This window comes from Artibeus jamaicensis, unplaced genomic scaffold, assembly GCF_021234435.1.
Source record: "Artibeus jamaicensis isolate MK-2021 breed Jamaican fruit bat unplaced genomic scaffold, CSHL_Jam_final contig_335, whole genome shotgun sequence".
Lineage (NCBI taxonomy): Eukaryota > Metazoa > Chordata > Mammalia > Chiroptera > Phyllostomidae > Artibeus > Artibeus jamaicensis.
This window is the reverse complement of record NW_026521800.1, coordinates 7,774,823-7,796,039: the sequence shown is the minus strand read 5'-3', so window position 1 is coordinate 7,796,039 and position 21,217 is coordinate 7,774,823. Positions and strand designations below refer to the sequence as shown.

The window sequence follows — 21,217 nt, the reverse complement described above, 5'->3', positions numbered from 1 at the left end:
AAGGTTAGCTTCAGTCAAGGTTTTCCCGGAGTTGCAGGGCTACTAGGAGAGTTTTGGTAAGCCAAACCCAAAATGGTACTATGGGAGGCGGGTGCTCTCAGAGTACTTAAAACCGGATTGTCTTTTTAGGGCGTGTCACGACCTGGGAAACCAGTGTTGCTATAGCTCCACCACGTGAATGCTACTACGTTTAGGAATTGGGGTGGGAGAGGAAGGGAACAGCGAGGGGGAATTCTGCCTGGTGACGGTGGCCTCCCCGAGGTCACGGCGGACGCCGCCCTGCCCTAGTAAATAACAAGAGCAGGTTTTTACTCCGCGTCTAAACACTTACTGGAGCGCGGGAAAAGGCCGGCGAGGAAGCGCGTCTGAAGCTCTAGGGCGCCAGTGCCAGCTGCCCGGCCCCGCCCCTCCTCGGCCCTGCTCTCTTCCACCCCAGGCCCCACCCACTTTCCCCGAACAGAAAACGAAAGCGCGCTCAGTTGCCCGGCGCTCGGTTGCTCGGCGCTCACCTGCTCAGGTCTAGCCTCCACCAGCCAACTTGCAGCTGGGACTGGGGCAGCTGCGCAAGTGGGCTGGGGGCCGGGGGGCAAGCATGGAGGGGCCGCAGGCCGCTGCGGGTGGGCCTGTCTCCCTGCACAACTTCAGCGCGAGGCTGTGGGAGCAGCTGGTCCACTTCCACGTCATGCGGCTGACGGACTCGCTGTTCCTGTGGGTGGGAGCCACGCCGCACCTGCGCAACCTCGCGGTGGCCATGTGCAGTCGCTACGTGAGTACCCGTCCGGGCTTGGGCTACTGGAGGATGAAGGGGGAAGACAGGAGACAGTAGCTAGGAACACGGTGGGGTGCGGTCCCTAGGCGGCCGGGCCAGTGCGGGGTGGGGGTAGGGGTCCGGGCGCTGGCGGGAGCCTGAAGGCGCGCGTGGTGCCCCTGGAGAGACCGCAGGTTGGGTTCCGCTAGGTGTGCGGGCGTGGCCCTCAGGTCCTTTGGGCTTAGGGGGCCCTCGTAGTTTTCCAGAACGCTTCCTGTGATGTGTTAGGGAATGGGGGTCTGTCGGAATTTGCACCACCTGAGGGGAGCTGTGTACCGTCGGGCCAGCACTTGGAACCTCAGGAAGGTCCTTCTCCACTCCCGCCACCCTGCTGGCTCCTCTCTCGCATCTCTGTAGTTGGAGTGTCTCGAGGCTTTATCATGGGATCTCTGCTCTCCGGTCACACGTGCACTCTGGGGGATGGCATCTACTTAGTTTTCATGCTGTAACTGTATTGACCCTACCATTTATCTATGTTTTCAGAACAGACTTCTTTCCTGAATTTCAGACTCCTGTGTCTTTACTTGGAAACCTAATAGGCATCTCATAATAGACATTTCAAGACTAAACTCTTGACCCATTCCTTCAAATCTACTTCTCTCACAGCCAGCGCATCTGTTATAGTGATTCCACTGAAACCTAGGAGTCATCCTTGCTACTGGTCACCCTCACGACCAATGGTGGTGAATCTCTGAGCACTGCCTTCACTCAAAACATACGTGAGTCAGCGTTCAGTGAAATAAGTCAAAGAGAGAAAGACAAATACCATATGATTTCACTTATGTGGAACAAAAAAAAAACCACCAAAAAATGATCAAGCAACACAAAACAGAAGCAGACTTATCCATACAGAGAACAAACTGGTGGTTGTCAGAGGGGAATGGAGTGGGGGGATGGATGAAAAAAAGTGAAGAGGAATAAGAGGTAAAAAATTTCAGTTATATAATAAATAAGTCATGGGGATGTAATGAGACTTACTGTGGTGATCATGCCATAAAGTATAGGGATACAGAGTCACTACGTTATACTTCCAAAAGTAATGATACTGTATGAAAACTATGCTTCTAAAAAATACACAGAATCCAGTCACCTCTTACCTCTTTAAGGTCTGCCAACCTGGGCTAGGCTTGTGGCATCTTTCCTCTGGCTGGTTCCCCACTTTGCTTTCTGTGTTAGTTTCTTAGAGCTGCTGTAATAAAGTTCCACAAACTGGGTGGTTTAAAGCAACAGATATCTTCTCTCACAGTTCTAGAGGCCAGAGATCCGAAATCAAGGTGTTGTCAGGGCTGGTTCATTCTCAAGGCTGAGGGGGAAATCATCCCCCTCTGGTGTTGCTGGCAGTCCGTGGTGTTCTGTGGCTTAGCAGCTTCATCGCTTCAGTCTCTGTTTCCAGTGTCACATGGCCCTCTTCTCTGAGTGTTTCTGTCTGTGTGTGTCTTCCATGCTTACAAGGGCATCATTCATAATAAAGTAAGGGTCCACGCTACTCCATTATGACCTCATCTTAACATTTTAATTTCTACGGAGACCCTATTTCCAAGTGAAATTACCATTCACAGGTACTGTGGGTTAGGACGTGGACATTTCATTTTGGAGGAGACACAGTTTAATCCATAATAGTGTCTTATGGTGAGTTCTTCACGGGGCAGCAGACTGCAGTTAGATGCTGTCATTCCTTTACTCCACACCTTTAAAGAGAGAAACTTAGAGTACAGTCCAGAGACTTGACAGTGACCGTCCAGGCCCTACCACCTGGGAGAGCTGCCTTGTCCGCAGCCTCCACCCTGCCCTTGGCTGCTATAGCACACTGGCAGACCCCAGTAGTTGCTCCCTCTGCAGTTTATTGTCAATGGTAATGTTTGTCTGTTTTATGAGGTTTGGTATCCCTAGTGCCTGACAAGCAGCTCATTAAATCCTTGTTGAATGAATAAGTGAGCAACCTGCAGGGAACTCCCCATTTGCTAGGGAGGATTGCCAGTAACCTGAAGCCAGTCAGGCAGTAAGGATTATAGTCTCTGAGGGCCCCAGGGGTGGTGGGAAATCAGAGGAGTGAGCCGGGAGGCAGGACCTGCGCAAAGTTTTGTGAAGGATACAGCCTCTGAGTGGCACTTCTGGATGTCCTCACAAAGTGTCCCTCTTCCCTTCTGGCTGTCCTTCTCATATGCCTTTTCCCCTCTTGCTGTTCTTTTTCTGGGTGTGTTTTCTTTTATTTCTTCTCCAGTGGGTAACAATAGGTGGGCCTTAGGGCAGGTGGCAGTTCCTGGTCTTCTTTCAGTGGAGGAGAGGAAGAGGGGGTAGGTTATGGGCAGGCTGTGTGTTTGGAGGTCGTGGCACCCTGCAGTCACCTCAGCTTCTTTCATAATCCTAAGGTGGACTCATAGACCATGTGTAAGGCCGCAGGCCACCTGGGCCCCAGAATTGCTACTCGCTGGAAGACCAGGCATTGATTATTTGAATTAGTTTCAGTGTTCCTCCTGTGGGTGGCTTTGGTGGTCCAGCCACTTGGTAGTCATAGCTCTTAGTAGGGTGTATTTTCTCAACTGGAAAGTCACCTTACAGACAAGATTGGGGCAGGAAAAGGAACCGTTCCGACTTATTGGCCAGTGTGCCTAGACTTTGCCTTCCAGGGGCGGAGGACTCGGCCAGCTGGAGAGAAGAGGTGCAGGCAAAAGCTTCAGGCAGGAAAACAAGGATTCCTGTGGCCTGGGGGCTGGCTCATGTCTACTTTTGTGAAAAGGTATTATTGGAACACAGCTATGCCCGTCCATTTAGTAGGGTTTGTCATAGCTTTTGCACTTTGATGGCAGAGTTGAGCAGTTGCTGTTGGACCTGATAGTTCATAAAAACTAAACTGTTTACTGTCTGGTCCTTCTTAGAAAAAGTTTACTGGCCCATGAGTGGAGGATGGCACTGAAGGGTCTGTGCGGTCTCCTTCCTCCTCCCTTCTCTCCAAACCCCTGCGTGTAAGACTAGACCATGTAGAACAAAACCAGACAACTGGGCTGCTCTTCCATCTTACTCACCTGATATCAAGCAAGTCTGTTTGTGGCACCAAGAAAAGCTGCAGAAGTAGGATGATGCAGGGGCCCAGACAAGGGGGGGGTGTGGGACCCTGTGTGCTCAGATAATCTAGGATGTGCCTGGCCCACAGGGTGAGTGGAAGGTGGTCCTCTGGCCACAGTCAGCTGCCTAGGCCTTTGTCTACCCGGGAGAGCAGCCCGATGTAGCATGATTTCAGAAATCACAAAGTTTTTTAAAGAGTAACAATATGGGGATTTTAGTTTTGTTTGGTTACCCTGTTAAGGTATATTTTCTGTTTTCAGGAGGTTTAACTGTCAATACTATTAGTAGTTAAAATGTGGAACTTGGAATCTATAAATAGCAAGTTAATTAATTAAGATCATATTTTTGTATCTTTTTCAAGAAAAAAGCATGTAGTAAGTGTTTTTGTTCTTATCATTTTTTATAGACCTAAATGAATTCTCTCTCATATTGAGGTAATTTTGAACCCTTAGGAGCTAAGGAGCCTCTCTGCTCTCAGTAAAAGTAATGTTGGCCATGTTATAAAAGTTAGTGGGTTTTTTTCCTTTTAAGCTAGGCCTTTTTAATGGTAAGGGGAAATACTTTCAAAGTAATTGGAAGTAAGATTATCTCTAGATTTCAGAAGGGCCACTTTTGTTTATCATTAATTTTATTGCTTCTTAGCTGAAATGAGAATTGACCGGCATATTCAAAAATTTTTATTTTCATTATTTCAATGCCAATGGCTGGTGCCCTTTGCAAAGTCACGGGGGCCTCGTTGGCCTGGAAGAGCCCAGGTACCCCTAGGGGATGGAGCTCTGTGTTCTCTTCCTGGTCCGGAAGCAGAGGTGAGGTGGCGCCCTTCTCCGCTGCAGCCCCACCCTGGGTGGGAGGGACCTGGAGGCACTGGGCACCCAGACTCCGGTAGCTTTCTTTTTGTGGTGGTCTTAGTGATATTGTTGGCTTCTCTCTTGGTTGTCATGTTGCCCTTCAGCATGCTTCAGAGTTTCCCACACTAAAACAAGCCCTTTATGTGAAATAACTCTGAGAACTTATTGACAGCACTGAGATTTCAGCTTCAGGTGACCTCATATGTCTCAGAGGGTCAACCTACCTGGCTGTTGACACAGATGCCAGACCTTTCCCTTCGTAAATCTGTGTAACCCACGGGACCTGCCACTGTCACCCTCCTGAAGAAGCAGAAGCTGAAGAATGAGAAGCAACAGAAGTTCGACTGATGGAGAAGCAACATTGCATTTTCTGTTTTCCTTTTAGGATTCCATCCCTGTGTCTACCTCCCTCCTTGGAGACACTTCCGACACAACCTCCACTGGCCTTGCCCAGCGCTTAGGTACGTACCCATGGCAGGTGCTGCAAGAGCGACCAGATGGGGCCTCGCTGTTTGATGGGACCATGAGGCAAGTCACTTTAGAAATAAAGAGTCTTTATGCCGGGAGATAAATCAACTCATCACCATGGGGTAAGCCCAGACCTTTGTATATTGTGTCTTCTTTAGGAGGGCACATCCACGCCCCCATGGTGTCACCACTGCCAGCATGTTGCCCGGAGACTCCGATGTTGTGCCGTGGCTGCTGTCCAAGCCGATGGGGGACAGGTGCTTTAGCTCCTTCTGTAAGCACATCACTCCTCATGGGGGGACAGTGCGAATGATGCTCACAGCACACAGGGGGCCATGGCTGCGGTGTGCCTGGGCCTTTTGGGAATTCAGTGGAGCCTGTGGAGCAGGTTGCCAGTGCTGCGCACGAGGGACTGTCCTTCACTCCCTGTAATATCATTCAGAATTCAGGGAGGCTGGCCTGGTCTGCGTGTGACACCGAGTGAGCGTTAAGCAAGAACATAAGGTCGAAGGGTCCACCATCCCCTACGCCCCACTCACTCACTTCTTGTAAACACCCAGTCAGTTCAGGTAAGAGCAGCATGTGTTCTGCCCTCGGCCAGTGTGTGCAGTCCCCTGTCATCACAGGGCGTGCAGGGGCCTGGGACACTGCTCCCTTTCTCTGCCAGCTGCTTTCTGAGGGGACACATTTCATCCAGGATACTCCTGCTTGGCAGTTCATTCAATTCTCAGAATAACTAGGGCGGTCTCTGTCTCCTTTTCAGTCTTTGTGGCCAGCAGTGTTCCCAGCCTGTTCAGTTAGAGAGCCAGTCACAGAGGCCGGGTGTCGTGGTGCTGGGGGTGTACGGCGAATGAGGCCCAGCCCCTATATTTTATCCAGGAGTTATGTTGAAATCCTGTCCGCGTGACCCCTGATCCGTGGGAATGTGTATGTCAGTCACCCTGGAATGTACCCACACAGTTCACGGGCAGCGTGGGTCATGGTCAGGTGGAGGACAGGCCATACCAGACCTGCCTCACTGAGCGGTGTGTGTGAGTAGCGTGGGGACTGTGCGGCTGCTGCGGCAGGACTCCAGGACCACCCACCACTGTTTCTTTAGCCCGAATAAACTAGAGAAACCTGGCTAGTAAGTTGTTAGGTAACTTCTTATTAGGAAGCAATTTAAATTTATGGAGAAGTTGCATAAAAAGATACAAGGAGGCCCTACTCAGCCTGCACCCAGATTCCTGGTTGCCATCACTCCTTATATGCGTGTCATTGTTTTTTCTGGACCACACGAAGGTGAGTCGGAGATGCAGCTGCTGCCGTGTGCTGCACTGCGGATCGCCAGCATTTAAGGGGTGACCCTGCTTTGTCGTACAGACTGTCGAGTGCCCTGCCTGGTCCCCCGAAGAAACGGGGCTGTTTCTAGTTCTAGAGCCAAAAAGTTCTAGAGCGGGTGGATGGCCACCGTGTGGACGACAGACCCTGCTAGTGCAGGGTGCCGGGGGCTTGTTGGGCGTGCTGCGAGGAAGTTGTTCGTGCCCCGAAAAGTAGGGTGGCCTCAGGGGTGTCTCGAATGTGGGTGCCTAGTTTGTATGTAAAGAACTAGGGGTTTTTTGTGTGTGTGTTTTGTGCAAATACTGGTGCTTTTTAAAATGAACATTTTTCTGACATGGTTTACATCAATTTATAATAATCTACATGAATTGAAACAAAACAGAGACAAAAAATAATATCCTGACATCTTATTAAATTTAAATATTAATGAAGGTTCCATCTTGCCTGCATTGGCATAAACTGGCAGCTCTCTGTCGCCCAGTGAGGATGGGCACATGGGAGAAGCGTGAAAAGTCCGTGGTGTGACGTGGCTGCTGGCATCCCCAAAGGCTTAGATCCCACAGGGGCAGTCCAGTGCAGCCTGTGCTGTTAAAAGTGTATTATTAGGCAAATTAGTTGAAGTCGAATTATTAACCATTATCAGTTGTCTGGAAGGGGTAATGAGAAGATAGCAGTGTCCCGAACAGTATCTTCTATGGAAGATGGAAAAAAGTCGGGAAAGAGATGATCTAGAGGGTTCAGAGTGACCCCGGAAGCTTTGGAGGCTGTGGTGTGAATGGAAACCCCTTTTTGTGTGTGACTCTGGAGGCCACAGCTGGGACCGCTGGGTGGGTGATGCAGGCAGATACTGGTTTGCTCCCTGTGAGACCCTGTCCTAGCAAGTAGAGTGATTGGCATCAGAGTGGCCTCGCCTTCGGGACAGGAAATTTCCTGCCACTGAATGAGGGCAGGCTGAGTGCGCACGAGTTCACGGGTATCGGACACACCCGTCCTCGCCACCGTTTTTGCCTACGATACTGGGGTTAGTGTGGTCACCTGAAGTCCTTGGGGCGGGAGGGTGGGTGGGTGGCTTTGTTGGAGGAGGAACTGCACCTGCTCTGTGTGTGGTGTGTGGCTGAGGGAGGAGGCCCCAGTGCTGGTGCGGTCGCAGTATTTAACTGCTTCAGACTCGATGCCCGATGTGCCTTCAGAATGTGTGTGTTGTCTTTCATTTGGATTTCTGTAGTTGAAGTGGCACACCTTAGCTATTGTTGGTTCTGTAGAAAGGGGCTAACGTACATTCAGTGTCAAGGTGAAAATTAGACATTGGGTGTATGTGTGTATGTGCACATACAAGTGTGTATGGATGTATGTGTGTATGTGTATGCACAGAAATGAGAAGTGGATTATCTCTAGGAATTGGTAGAGAGGGTGGTACTAAAGGAGAACTCTAGTATGTTATTTTAAATACTTGAATATTGTCCATGTTTTTTGAAAAGTGAAACAAACCAATAGTAAGTGTAGAGCAGTGGTTCTTACGTGTTGGTATTCGGATCCCCTGGAGCTCACGTGGGCACAGACTGCAGGCCCCAACCCCAGCCTTTCTGATTGGTTGTCCTGGGCAGTGGGGCCTGAGTACGTCTGTCTGTAACGACTTTTCTGGGGATGCTGCTGAGGAGGGGACTTCGCTTTAAGAACCACTGCTCTAGAGACTTAGATAGGGTCCAGTGATTTTAGTCTGTATTTGCAGCAGCTGCCTGTGAAGTCATAAAAATCAGAACTTCCTTCTCTCCTTGAAAGCCCATTGTCTTTTTCCAAATACTTCTCAGCCACAAGGCAGGCCTGAGACACAGAATCACCAGGCATTCCAGTCATGGCCGTGTCAATGTGTTTTCTCGTTTTAGCCAGGAAGACCAACAAGCAGGTGTTTGTCAGCTATAACCTACAGAATGCAGACAGTAACTTCGCATTACTTGTAGAAAACAGGATCAAGGAAGAAATGGAGGCTTTTCCCGAAAAGTTCTAGCTGAGTGGCTGAAGTGAGGATTCGTAACTTATGTACAATATGTTTAAATAAAGGAATTGAGTTTCACTGTTTGTCACCACTTGAATGTGTTTACATGTTGTTTTTAAAGTATTAATCTTACTAATTTGCCTTCTTCCCCTCAACAGACTGTGGGCCAAAGGGCTATAATTGATCAAGCCAGGGAAGGAGGAAAGCAAAATGGGCAGTAGCTTCCTTGGGACTGCTCAGAGATGGAGAGAAGGAGCTAACATGGGGCTGTGTTGGGACTGCAGGGTGAGTCAGTCCTGACCCCAGTTATGTCCACTCCCAGTTAGAATCGAGGCGACGAGCCCTTCCCGGCGGTGTTCTCCCTTGGGCCGCGTTGGATCCCCTCTCCTCGCTGCTCACGAGACTTGTGGTCTTGGTGAATAACTTCTTTGGACCATTTCATCATCTAAAGAAGGAGAATAGTCTTCACTCTGCTGGGTTATTTTTAGGCTGAAATAACACAGAAATGCTTTGCCAACCCGAAGTGCTGTGGCAAGTACGATGTCAGTGACGGTTTTATCTATGTCATGGGTCCAGATGCTGGCTCTTCCTGTCTTTCCTTCTCTTTTTTCCCCAACTTCCAAGTTATCTTTAATTCTTAGGATTTTCTGTCTACCACTTGCAGTGGATTCTAATCTTTTTAATACCAAATGCTACACTTTTTTTCCCACTTTCTTCAAAACCCAGTATTTCATGGGTCAGCGGCTTCTAACCTTGGCTTCACATTTGAATCTCTGGGGGAGTTTCCACAGACTGCCCACGTGAGGCCTTTTCCCAGAGACTCCGGTGGCCTGGGCCCCAGCACCGGCGGGGCGAACAGCGCCCCAGGTGCTGCGCAGCACAGGCATGTTGAGGACCACTGTCAGAACTTTTTAATCTTTGGGGTCCACCTGGACCCCTTTTGTTACTAGAAGTGGATAGTTTAGGTCTCTATAACACTTCCGTGCGGTGGCGAAAAGCATTGAGCCAGTGGTAAGCAGCCGGGAGTGCTGACACTCTGGCCAGGGCACAGAAGCATTTCAGAAGAGTAGGTCTGTGTTTACGAGGCTTCCCTCCTTAGCAGGCTTCTGTGCTGGTCTCCGCGGTCTCGGCCAGCACCATCAGCGCCTGGCAGCACAGTGGGCACCTCTCTAGGAAGAGTAAGTAACACAAAATTAGGGCTATGGAGAGAAGAGTTTGGTATAAAACTTTATTAAAGAAACATTGTTTTCTTATTAAAAAAGCACTACATTAAAGAAGAGTGTTGTGGGTTACCAGCCTTCCCTCACAGAATCACAGGTCGAGACGGTCGTTTCTCAGCTTCTCTAGGACTTGCAGGCCACACTCAGCAGGACATGAGTACACAGAAGAAGAGAACTCAGACTTACTGATGGTCTGAGAGTGGTTCTGAATGGACAGTTTGTGTTTGAACCTGTCTCTGCCTCTGCCAGCAGATGAGAGGCTACCCCTGTTCCCAGGCCGAGTGAGTCTCAGTTTACAGAGGCGCTAAAACAGGGACACAGCACGATCTGAATAGACAGTTTTTTATTACTTGTAGTCAATGGTTGTGAAATGCCCTTCATTGGATACCATCAGATGAGGTAGGGAAGACATTCCAGAGGAAATTTGTTAATGGGGCAACATTTTTATTTCTGTACACTTACATACAAATTTTTCCCAAAGGTACAACGGATGTGACATCATGCAGACATTTAGCTTTGAACAACACAGTTCAGAACTCGATTTAGGCTTGTGCTGTGAATGAGCACCTCCAGATTGATCCCGGATGACATGTACAGTAACGTGGTCTGACTAGAAACCTTAAGTGCGGGGGTGGCAGGAAGGACAGAGGGAAGTATTCCCACTAGACATAACACACTGCTGCTTTTCCAAACGACACAGCAAAGCAAGGAGTACTTGGAAGTGAAGGGTGGGCCCTCCCCAGCACGTGCGTGCCCCATGCGCCACCTAGAGGCCGGGCAACGCGATGGTCACGATTCGTTTAATGGCACTTCAGTCATTTCTTGTTTGGCTCTAGGAAGTGGTACTGAGTTTGATACTTCCTTTACGAGGTTTATTTTTGCTTTCTGGTCTGTGGCCAAAACAACTTACCATCCCCTTTCTTCTAGTTGCAAGTAATTACACTCTTAGAAAACAAAAATATTAAAACTTTTTCCTGTACAGAAAAACTTTTTCTTGTCTTGGGTGCTAGTACTCTCAGGTATTTGGTTAAGAGTTACTGACTTATGGAAAAGTGAAGACCTGTGCAGCCCTGCCTCAGGTGTTCACATTTGTGCATAATTTTATTGAAAGGGATCACGGCTCCCTGGTAGGAAGGCAGGATGCAGGTGTGGCTGGTGGAGAAGAGTGGCTGCAGCACATACCTGGACTGTCCCCGGGCAGGGGAGGAGGTGGTGGGAGGCAGACTTGAAATGCCTGAGAGCTGTTTCCCTACCGACCGTGAAGCAAATGGGACTGAGGAGTCCAAGCATGACCGACAGCTGCTAGGGAGCTGGCGGTGGCCCCTTCCATGCAGAACAGGGCAGGACTGGGCATGTATCAGGCTCAGGTGGGCCCTTGATGCCTTGCCCACTTGGTGTGGAATTTCACGGTGCTCAGCCCACAGGGAAGCTTTTCTGTTTTGGGTATATTTCATAAAGGTGTTCTTCAAGAGCTTCAGATAGCCTTAAGCTAAGCCAGCAACATGAGTGCTCAGCCTAGTCATGAGGCTGCTGGGAGGAAAGAGCTGTGGGACCTCTGCCCAGAAACATCTACTGATCGTCAGCGGGTCGGCCTCATTTCACATCCTAGACCTCAGTCGCAAGAGCCCAGTCCTCACAGCTAGCTTCTCTTGTCATCTGTGGGTTAGTCCTGATTGCTGAAGTGACTGTGCTGTCTCCGTTGGACAAGTGATTTTGTCATTTAGGATGGAGATCAGAGACCTTGGAATAGGAGTTTTAAAGTGCTGTGCCATGCCGCCACCTTCCTAGACATTATTGGCAGCTCTCCGTAGCTTCAGTGCAGTTCTTAAAGCAGGTCTCTGTGATCTGCGAGGGAATACTCACAAGTCCTTCTGCAGGACAGTAAAGGGACTGAAAGGTGTCCTGGTGCTGGGGTGATACATGCAGAAATGCACCCAGCCAGGGGCCGGCCCAGGACCTTCCCAGCTTCCTCGGCTGCTCAGGGGCTTGGCGGCTGCATATGTCACGTCCCGGATTTAATGGATCTTGCTGCCAGGTGGCTGTGTAGCAAATACTCTAAAAAGGGCAAAAGGTATTTCACAAGTTTGGCACACGAAGGCTGCACATTTGTAAAGAGAGGCCTTTTTAAAGTAAGGTAAAGGTGGACTAACATTGAAACATGGAACAAAAGTGACTTAAAAGAGATAAGAGGAGGTGAGGATGAGCTGGACTGGAACAGGGAGACTGGCCAGATGGCCTTCCTTCCTAAGCAGTGGCCCGTGGATGAGGCTGGAGATCTTAGGCGCTATTGATTTGACAGAGAAAGTGCGGTTTACTCACTGGAATCACACATGCTTGCCGATTTGTTCTTCTCCTCACCATGTTTTTATCAAGCCAGCAAGTTCCTATTCATGTCCACCAGATTTGGAGGACAGTGGTGGGTGGAGACAGAAGGACACAGACAAGATAGAAAGCCAAAAGGGGAGAAAGGCAAGTTAAGTCAACCCCTTTTGAGGCCCTTTGAGTTCCAGTAACTGTCAGTTGGAGGTCACCTGATTCACAGTCCTGAGACTACGATTTCCTTGGCAAAAACAGCCATGTCACAAAGTGGGGGGAGGGGTGGACAATTTTAGATAAAGAATCCGCGCTGTTTAAGAAAATCAGGTGTCTGTATTACTACAAGGTAGTGCCTGCCTGTGCCAATGAAGCTTGTTCCGCAGTGGCCCCTGGGTGTCCTTGAGGAGGCCCTCTGAGTTTCCTCCGAAACGCCCCTCAGCAGGTGGAGAAAGCCTGACAGGAAAGGAAGAGGAGGCCTTCGCGTGTGGGACCAAATGAGCACAACGAAAACTCTCGGATATTGGGGATGGGGATGGGAGTTGAACTTTGATGAGTTATTGCTTTCTCTCCATTGGTCTTGGTGCTTTAAAAGGCAGGAGGTCAGTTGGACTAACAGGAGAGCGTTCCACTCATTGCCCCAAGCTCCACCTCTGTGCAGACGGAAGTAGCAGGAAGCAGGAGTGGGCAGGCGTGGGCAGGCGTGAAGGAGATGGGCTCCCACAGGTTTTGCAGTATCTCAGCATGAAATTAAGTGAGAGCTGACAGTTCTCCAAGCTGGTGATTTCTACGTGATGTGTGCTCTGGTGCGTGTGAAGGGCCCTGTTTGGGAGAACATCCCTCCCTCCCTCCTGTGGGTTTGCCTTAGCTGCCTATCAGTTCTTACCCTATTGGTTTCAGTTCAGAGAGTAGCCACGTTTTCAAGTAGTTCTGGGGAAAAAAGCTGATAGTGAAAGAGGGAACTTTGCTGTTGAAGCCAAGTCTGAGAACGAGTATTAATGCTAACATGTCTCAGACTTCCACACATTTGCTACTTGTGAACTTGGTAAACTTGGCCAGAAAACTGGCAGCATTGCCACTAATTATTTAAGATTTGTGGTTACATGTTTAAGGTTTTCCCCAAAGGATTTCCAGCATGAAGTACCAAAGGATGATGATCTTGAAGGAAAGACTAAGCTGGTTTTAATGATATTTGTGAGCTGCTTTCCCCCAAAACACGTAACAGAAGCTCTGACCTTACAGACAGAAAACACTTTACAAACCATAACACACACCCTAGCTAGCAAACACCTGATCATTTACATTTCAGTGTCTAAGTATCAGTCGGGAACTGCTCCGTGGGTGTCTGCACACACACAGGCAGCGTGGGTGCGGCTCCGAGGCGGGGTGGTGCCTGGCTGCTCAGGGGGTGGTGGGCGACAGTGGTGGACCTGCTCAGAGACCTGCTGCTGCACTGGGACAACTGGGTCCCTCTCTCAAAGGAGGTGGATCTGCTTCAAGGTCAGTGAGAGGAAAGGGAATAAAGTGCTTCTCATAAAAATGACCAAAATAAATACAAACATTTAATGGCAGAAAAGAGAGTCTTATTTCTGAAGAGTCTGCCTCCTCACACATGATCTTTATAGTTTTGGAAGGAATTCCCCATACCAGTGGTAGGTCCCACGCCCCTGCGGTGTTTGCCTGCTGCAGCCATGTGTTGTAAACTTGCGCATAAGCCGCCCCACCCTGGGGACCCAGGTGCCCCTCAGGGCAGGCCGTGCCCAGAGCCACAGGACCTCACGCCATTGGCTGTGGCGCCGTCAGGCAGTGTGTCCCCCATGGCCGCTGCTGCGTCGTGGAGGCCTGAGTAGTCTTTCAGCTCCGCGTTGGTGAGCAGCAGCGGCTGCTCGCCCTTCTTGTGTGGCAAGAGTGGCTGCCGCGTGTAGTGCTCCCCATTGGAGATGCTCTCAGGCAGGCTCTGGTCCCGGCTCTCGGGCAGCAGGAGGATGCAGATGATGCAGATGAGCGTGCAGCAGGCGAAGATGATGTGGTGCAGGAAGTAGCCTTTCTGGTTGTGCAGCTCGATGATGGGTGCTGTCAGCATGCCGAAGCCTGCGCTGGCCAGCACCAGCCCCAGCCCGCCACACCTACAGGAGGGTTGAGTGCACGAGGTTAGATAGTGTCCAGGGACACAGTGGCTCCCAGAGTGTGGACACAGCTTCATGGGGATCACAGGGCAAGTTCATGGCAGACCTGGAATCCTGGCTTAAGCAGGGGCACCGGGCGCCACCCCATACCAGAGCCTCCCATGTGTGGGATGTCCCAAACTGCCTTCAGCTAAGTCATCTGCACACCACTTCTGGTTCACTGACTTTACATCACTGTAAATGGAAAACAGTATCGCTGGCCATAAGTAATATACATGAAGTGAAAAAGAAAGTATTATTAAATGATGCTATTTTCCCATGGTTTGCTCTCATGCTCCTTACTTAGAAAAGGGGTGGTGTGTGTGAGTGTGGGGTTGGGGGACCACCAGGGGTTAGAGAAGCTGTTAAAGACATACCAGCACTAACAGACTTTCTCCTTGCTGTAGTCAGAGAGACTTGAAGATCTTTAAAAAACATCAATTTTCTGAGTTGATGTCATTTATTGTCCTGTTCCATGTATTTTCTAAAGATCATTCTGCACACCACCAATGGGAAAAGTTGTGCCAGAACCAAGCACTGATAGGGAAACTCACTGCAGCACTGAGCTCCAAAAGGACTGAATGCAAGCCGAGAGCCTGGGCCACTCCTCTGCACTCCTCTGTCACAAAAGGGACCTGCCAGATGCTCCAAAGGCGTTGTAGGTACTCGGCATTGCAGAAGACCCTTACGTATCTAACTCATGTCTACTCTGACATAAAGGTACAGTGTTGGTGAGAAGGTGCTATGTGACAATGAGGAAGCAGTGCAGTGCTGGGCTGCAGTGAAGAGGACCAGGCTGTTCAGGTGACAGGAGGTCACAGTCATGCTGTGCCTTCACCATACAGGCCAGATAGGGCTGGCTGGTCTCAGAGCCTCTGGGGCCACAGTGAAGGGGCAGATGAGGAAATTATGTCTGAAGGAAGGGAAGTAAAGTTGTTTGCCTTGCCCCAGAATGCAGATCTGGACCAGTAGACAGAAGGTACAGGAATGCAGGTTTCAGTTGGTTTAAGTAACTTTCAAAGGGACTTGTTGAATAGTTAGGTACTGCCCTTGAGTGAAGCGACCTTTACTCTTGGATGTGCTTATCATGCAAAGAGGGGCTAAAGGGGAGGCCCCTGCAGTGTGGTGTGCAGGAGATGGGGTGGATGAGCTCCCAGCTCCCGAGGAGCCTGTGATCCCCTTGGTGACACTGCAGGTGCCTCTAACACAAAAATATTGTCCTTCAAGGACACAAGCTGCAAGATCAACATAATAAAGTTCAACTGTCTGTCTACATGGTAGCAATAAACAAGTAGAAGATAAAATTAAGAAAGTTCCTTTCACAATAACATCAAAATAGTAAAATGCTTAGAAATAAATAACAAAGGAAATGTAAGATGTATGCTGAAAGCTATAAAACATTGCTGAGAAAAATTAAAAATGTAAAAGTAAACAGAGAGCCATGTCATGTTCATGGATTGGAAAACTCAATATTGTTAAGATGGTGATTCTTTCTGAATTGATCCAATACAATCCCTATCAAATTCCAATATGACTTTTACTTTTTATTCAGAAAGTGATAAAACTGATCTCAAGATTTATATGGAAATGCAAAGTACTCAAAATACCTAAAACAATTTTGAAAAATAAACTCAGGATGGATTTTTCCAATTTCAAAACTTACTATAAAGATATAGCAGTTAAGGCAGTGTGGTACTTCCTTAATGTATTGATAGATCAAGGGAACAGAATTAACAGTTCAGAAATAAACCCTTACATTTATGGTCCCCTGGTTTTTGACAAGGGCAAATTCAGTGTGGAACAGACAGTCTTTTAAACGAGCAGTGCCGGGACAACTGGATATCCATGTGCAAATGAACGAAGTTGGACCTTCACATCATACACGAAAATGAACTGTTATATAAATGGATCATAACCCTAAATGTAAGAGCTAAAACTATAACACTTGTAGAAGAAAAGAGGAAAATCTCTGTGACCTTAGGTTAGGAAAAAGATTTTACACATGACATCAAAAACATACATAAAAAGAAAAGTATAAACAATTGCAGTTTATCGAAATTAAAAAGTTCTGCCCTCCAAAAGACACTCTTAAGAAAATGAAAAGATAGACAATACATGGGGAAAATGTTTACAAAACATGTATGATAAGAATACCATATTTTTCAGACTATACGATGCACCTCCCCACCCCCTTCAGTTTGGGAGGAATAGTGGTTGTTAATGCTGCTGTTGAGTTCTGTTTACATTTACATTGGTGAAATAATTGTTATTTATGTTATTAAATATTTGACCACATTTTTTGCTTCAAAATTTTTTTCCTATTTTTCTCCTCTAAAACGTAGGTGTATCTTATGATCTGAAAAATACGGTATATAAAGAGCTCTCAGTAAGAAGAAAACCCAAGTTAAAAAATGGGCCAAAAGTCTGAACGGACATTTCTCTGAAGAAACTATAAAATGTTCAATTAGCACACAAAAAGATGTACACCATTAGTCATTAGAGAAATGCATATCACAGCCACAATGAGATACTCTTTCACACCCACAAGGATGGCTATAATCAAAGAGACAGACAATAGCAAGTGTTGGTGAAGAGGCAGAGAAACTAGAACCCTTACATGTTGCTGGTAGGAAAGAAAAATGGTGTAGCCACTGTGGGAAAGCGTGGCATTTTCTTAAAAGCTTAAATCTAAACTTGTATGACCCAGCAATTCTAATTCTATGAAACATGACAACCTGTGTCCATATACAAACTTATCAGTGAATGCTCATTGTAGCATCATTATTACAAGCCAAAAATTTCACAGAATTCAAATGTGCACCAGCTGGTGACTGGAGAAACAAAATGTGGTCCCATCATATACAGTGCAATAGTATTTACAATAAGAAAAGGACTGTATATGGATTTCAGAAGCATACTACGTGACTGTATGATCCCATTGATATGAAATGTCCAAAAGAAAGCACATCTGTAGTGGCAGAGAGCAGGGTAGTGGCTGCCTGGCACTGGGGACAGGGACAGAGGCTGCAAAGGGCCATGAGGGAACTTTCAGGAGGTGGAAATGTCCTATAACTGGACTGTGGTGATTGCTGCACTGCATACCAAACATGGGTGAATTTCATAGTATGTTAATTATACCTCAATAAAGATGTTAAGAAAACCCCCAAACTCTTCTACCTGTTGGGGCTGGAGCCTCCTGTTGATACAAATTCTTCAAATTTCTGGCCTAGGAGGGCAGCCAGCCAGGCCTCACCTTTTCCTCCCACTGCCCACACTCCCCTCTGCCTGCCACCCCGGCTGCCTGGCGGGAGTTTCTGCTCCGCTTTGCCCACCATGGGGCTGAGCAGCAAGTTCTCTTCTCCAGGGCCTTCACTGTCTCCAACAAGGGGAAAGAGAGATCCTGACTTGGCTACCCGCTATCCTACTGCAGCAGGCCCTCAGGCAGGGAGGCCATGTCTGGGGCTCCCCAGGTGGACACCTGTACCTAAGGCCGCCTCAAATTAGACATACAGAGTTCTGTGGTCAAGACAGGATGGAACACAGCCTCTCAAACATTTTTAAAGAATATTTTTATGCAAACGTTTTTTCCTCAAGAATAGGACATTAAGGTGGCAACTATGTGTGATGGGTGGGACAATGGGTGATCTCCCCGTTTTGTCATGCTTCATAACAAAAAGATAAGACACTCCTCTCTCCCCTTCTCACTCTAATTACGAATGGCCTTGTTTGCTTGCAGATAGCAGCCCACCACCACAGGGTGTGGCTTCAGGTACAGTGGGAAGGGCTTTCCTCACTTCTTTTGTGCTGGGTGACTCAGAGGTGGGGGTGGGGAACAGTGTACTCCTTTGGCTGCTTGCAGTTTAAGACCCAGGGCTGAGTTTCAAGAGGGACAGCCTCACTAGGCACAGTGTCCTAGGGACAAATACAGAGCCTGGGAGTCCCTGACTCCTCCCTTTCCCAGCCACTGACCAAGTTCAGGCCCATCCGGGTTACACTCCCCTCACTGGTGTATCTCCCACAGTCCCCTCAGACTTTCTTTCCCCACTGTTGACAAAGTGACCTGTTTAAAATACAGAGTTGATGGTGCCACTCACTTGCTCCCAGTCCTTCTCTGGCTCCTTCCTGTCTCCTGCACAGCTCCCGAGGGCTCCACTTCTCCCTCCTGCCCCCTGGTCAGGTGCACTGGCTCCCCCAGCACCTTAGGCCTCAGTTCCTCACTCCCCTTCACTCCCTCCATGAGGTTCTCTCACTTTGGCTCAGCTAAGCTCTCTGGGTCCTTCATGCCCAGCCCTGCCAGGTTCCTGGGATAGGTAACTGTCTCATGTATTTCCTGAAGGACACGTGGCTTTTCACCTGGGGTCCCCGCACTTGGCACAGTTCTGGCACAGAAGCTTCACTAGTGTTTGTTCACTCTGAGGAGTGAGTGCCAAAACTGGACAGTCAGCAATCAGGGCTGCTCCGGCATAAAGTAAACCCATATACACAGGCCAGGCCAGAGTGAGCTGTTACACAGACCCTTTTTGCTATGCAGGTGGAAGCTGCCACAGTGAAGAGAAGAGGTTCTGGAGCCAGTGGACTGGGTCAGAACTCTGGCTCCACCGTCACCAGGACTTGCCCCTATAAGCCTCGGCGAAGACTGGGAAGGCAGTGCAGCGAGGAGCTCTGACCTACGGGTGCTGGAAATGGGGTGCTGGGATGGGGCATGTGGAGTGCAGGTGTGCTGCTGTTTTTCCTCCAGTTGTCTGTGCTCTCTCCCGCACTCTGTTGGCACCACAAAGCAAAAATATTGATGCATTTCTAACTTCTCTCTTGCTGCATTAACATTACAGGGACAAGGGCAGGAGGTGGAGGGAAGACTGGAGATCAGTGGATGATTCAAGGCTGGAGGTGTTTGGTGAGAGCTGGCCAGGAGCCAGATGGCAGGGCTGGATTTGGGCACGTTTGAGAACTGAGAGGCTAAAGAGAAGAGGAGGCCAAAGCCTCCAGAGATAATGTGGAAACCCAAAGGCTGGCAGAGGGTACTGGAACTGCTTTGGTCCTTCCTTCCCCTTCTGCCCGTGTCCTCACCCAAGCCCTGCAAACAATGCCTCCTGAAGCTGCCTCGGGCTCACTGCCCTCTCCCTTCCAGAGACCTCTGCTCCTGCTCACTGCATCGTCTGGAATGAGGCCTCATCCTCTCCCCACACACCGCTCCTTTGTGCACATGCCTCCTTCTCCTGGACTGCTGGCTGCTCCGTCTGCTCCCTGGAGCCGACAGCCCCAGACAAGCACCCCACGCAGGCTGCGCACGCTGCCGAGTTCTCTCAGCCCCAGGTCCTTCCCTTCCTCCCTCTTGGGTGCTCCCACATGCCCCCAGCACACGTGAGTTTACAGCCTAGACTCACTTGTGTTCAAAATGTCTGTGTGTCTCTGATATATACTTAAGAGATTTTCAAGGGCAGCAACCAGGCCTGACTCTTATCTCTCACCTCAACCCAGCCCCTTGCAGGGAGCTGGCAGGTTCCTGGGTCTTCATGGGGCAGGGGAGTCAGATTTCTAAGATGGCCCCACCACTCCCGTCATGCCGTGGTCATGCCCCTATACCTCAAGAATGAGCTGGACCTAGTAACTCGCTGTTCACAGCTAAAATGCAGCAAAGGTAATGACGTGTCCTTCCATGCTTAGGTTACAAAAGACCGTGACTTCTAGCCCATTCTCTTCTTGGCATTGATGAAGCAAGCTGCTATGATGAGGTCCATGTGGCAAGGATCTAAGGTGGCTTCCAGCCAAAAGCCAGCAAGAAACTAAGGCCCTCAGTCCAACTGTGGGCAAGGAACTGAATCCTGCTGTTACGGTGTGAATGTTTGCATTTCCCTAAATTCATACGTTGAATTCCTAATCCCCAGAATGACAGTATTAGGGAGGTGATTAGGTCATGAGGGTGGAGCTCTAATGAATGGGATTTATGCCCTTATAAAAGGAACCCAAGAGCTCTCTTACCTTCCACCATGTAAAGGCACAGCAAGAGGCTGGGTGTCTATGAACCAGGAAGCAGGCACCAGATTTGCTGACACCTTGGTCCTAGACTTCCCCACCTCCAGAACTGTGAGAAATAACTTTCTGTTGTTTATCAACCACCCAGTCAATGGTATTCTGCCACCTGCCAGTTACAGAATGAGCTTGGAAGCTAGTTATGGCCTGGGGGAGACCCTGAAGGTGAAGGCCCAGCCAGGCCATGCGGACTGCTGCCCGCGGAAACTGTGAGACAATAAGTATAGGTGTTTGAAGCCACTAAGCTTTGGGGTAATCTGTTATACAGCAATAAACAACCAATGCACACGTCAGTGAGTGACAGAATTCCCCAGCCTTAGTCATGAGGGAAACAGGAACCTTTCACCCAGGCTGTGATGTGTCATCAGTACTGTGTTATTAGAAAGCCTTTCACTACGGGAGAGGCTGGAAGTGCTAAAGGAATAGTCACATCACTGTGCTACTGAGCCGTCATCAGTGGGCCACTAATGAGAAACAGCAGTATTTTGGGGCGTGTCTCCTAGACAATAACTTCCTTCCCAGGCAGAGGGTCCCAGGCAATCTTTTAAAGACACTCTGAACCTTTCTGCTAGTATTTGTTTATATGCTTATCATTGTTATTAGTTTATGAACCCTTCAAGGTCAAGGATTATTTCCTAGAACATCAACTGGCACACAGTGTTTATGTTTAATAAATATTGAATGTTTATGGATTATACTGGCTTCCTGCATAGGAAGTTCAGCTCACCCAAATGAACAGGACAGGTTAAATATAGACGACCACGAGAAAAAGCAGCGGGATTGACTCCATATGTAAGATGAAAAATATGAACGCCTGAAATAGCCACTTAGTCCTTGATCATTCTGGCCACTTCAGGAAGCCAAAGGACATTGCAAGGGACATATCAGATGCCAGGGAAAATGGATGTGTTTCACTGGGGCCTTTGATACCAAGAAGACACCATTTTTTCCTGAAACCTCGTGGGTTTCCACTTGACCTTTTCACTAAG

The 21,217-nt window shown here is 48.7% G+C and overlaps 2 protein-coding genes across 10 annotated transcripts in view; one reads left to right on the top strand and one right to left on the bottom strand.

Annotated features, from left to right (window-relative positions):
• Positions 1 to 472: 472 nt before the first annotated feature.
• Positions 473 to 8,578, top strand: PSMG4 (proteasome assembly chaperone 4). Of its 6 annotated transcripts, none has more exons than XM_053664092.1 (5): positions 473 to 766; positions 4,594 to 4,677; positions 5,105 to 5,247; positions 5,346 to 5,461; positions 8,391 to 8,578. In XM_053664092.1, the coding sequence occupies exons 1-5, from the start codon at positions 593 to 595 to the stop codon at positions 8,510 to 8,512; spliced, it is 639 nt and encodes a 212-aa protein (XP_053520067.1). In that variant the 5' UTR covers positions 473 to 592; the 3' UTR covers positions 8,513 to 8,578. The 6 variants fall into 6 exon arrangements, with proteins under 6 accessions (XP_053520067.1, XP_053520068.1, XP_037016755.2 ...); XM_053664093.1 differs by having other exon boundaries at positions 474 to 766; positions 5,105 to 5,180; XM_037160860.2 differs by lacking the exon at positions 4,594 to 4,677 and having other exon boundaries at positions 483 to 766.
• Positions 8,579 to 13,573: 4,995 nt separating this feature from the next.
• SLC22A23 (solute carrier family 22 member 23) overlaps positions 13,574 to 21,217 on the bottom strand; it is a 188,127-nt gene continuing 180,483 nt past the window's right edge. For all 4 annotated transcript variants that reach the window (XM_053664087.1, XM_053664088.1, XM_053664089.1 and 1 more), the window contains one exon: positions 13,574 to 14,159. In XM_053664087.1, the coding sequence (XP_053520062.1) occupies positions 13,778 to 14,159 (382 nt within the window). In that variant the 3' untranslated portion in view covers positions 13,574 to 13,777. The remainder of the gene's footprint in view (positions 14,160 to 21,217) is intronic.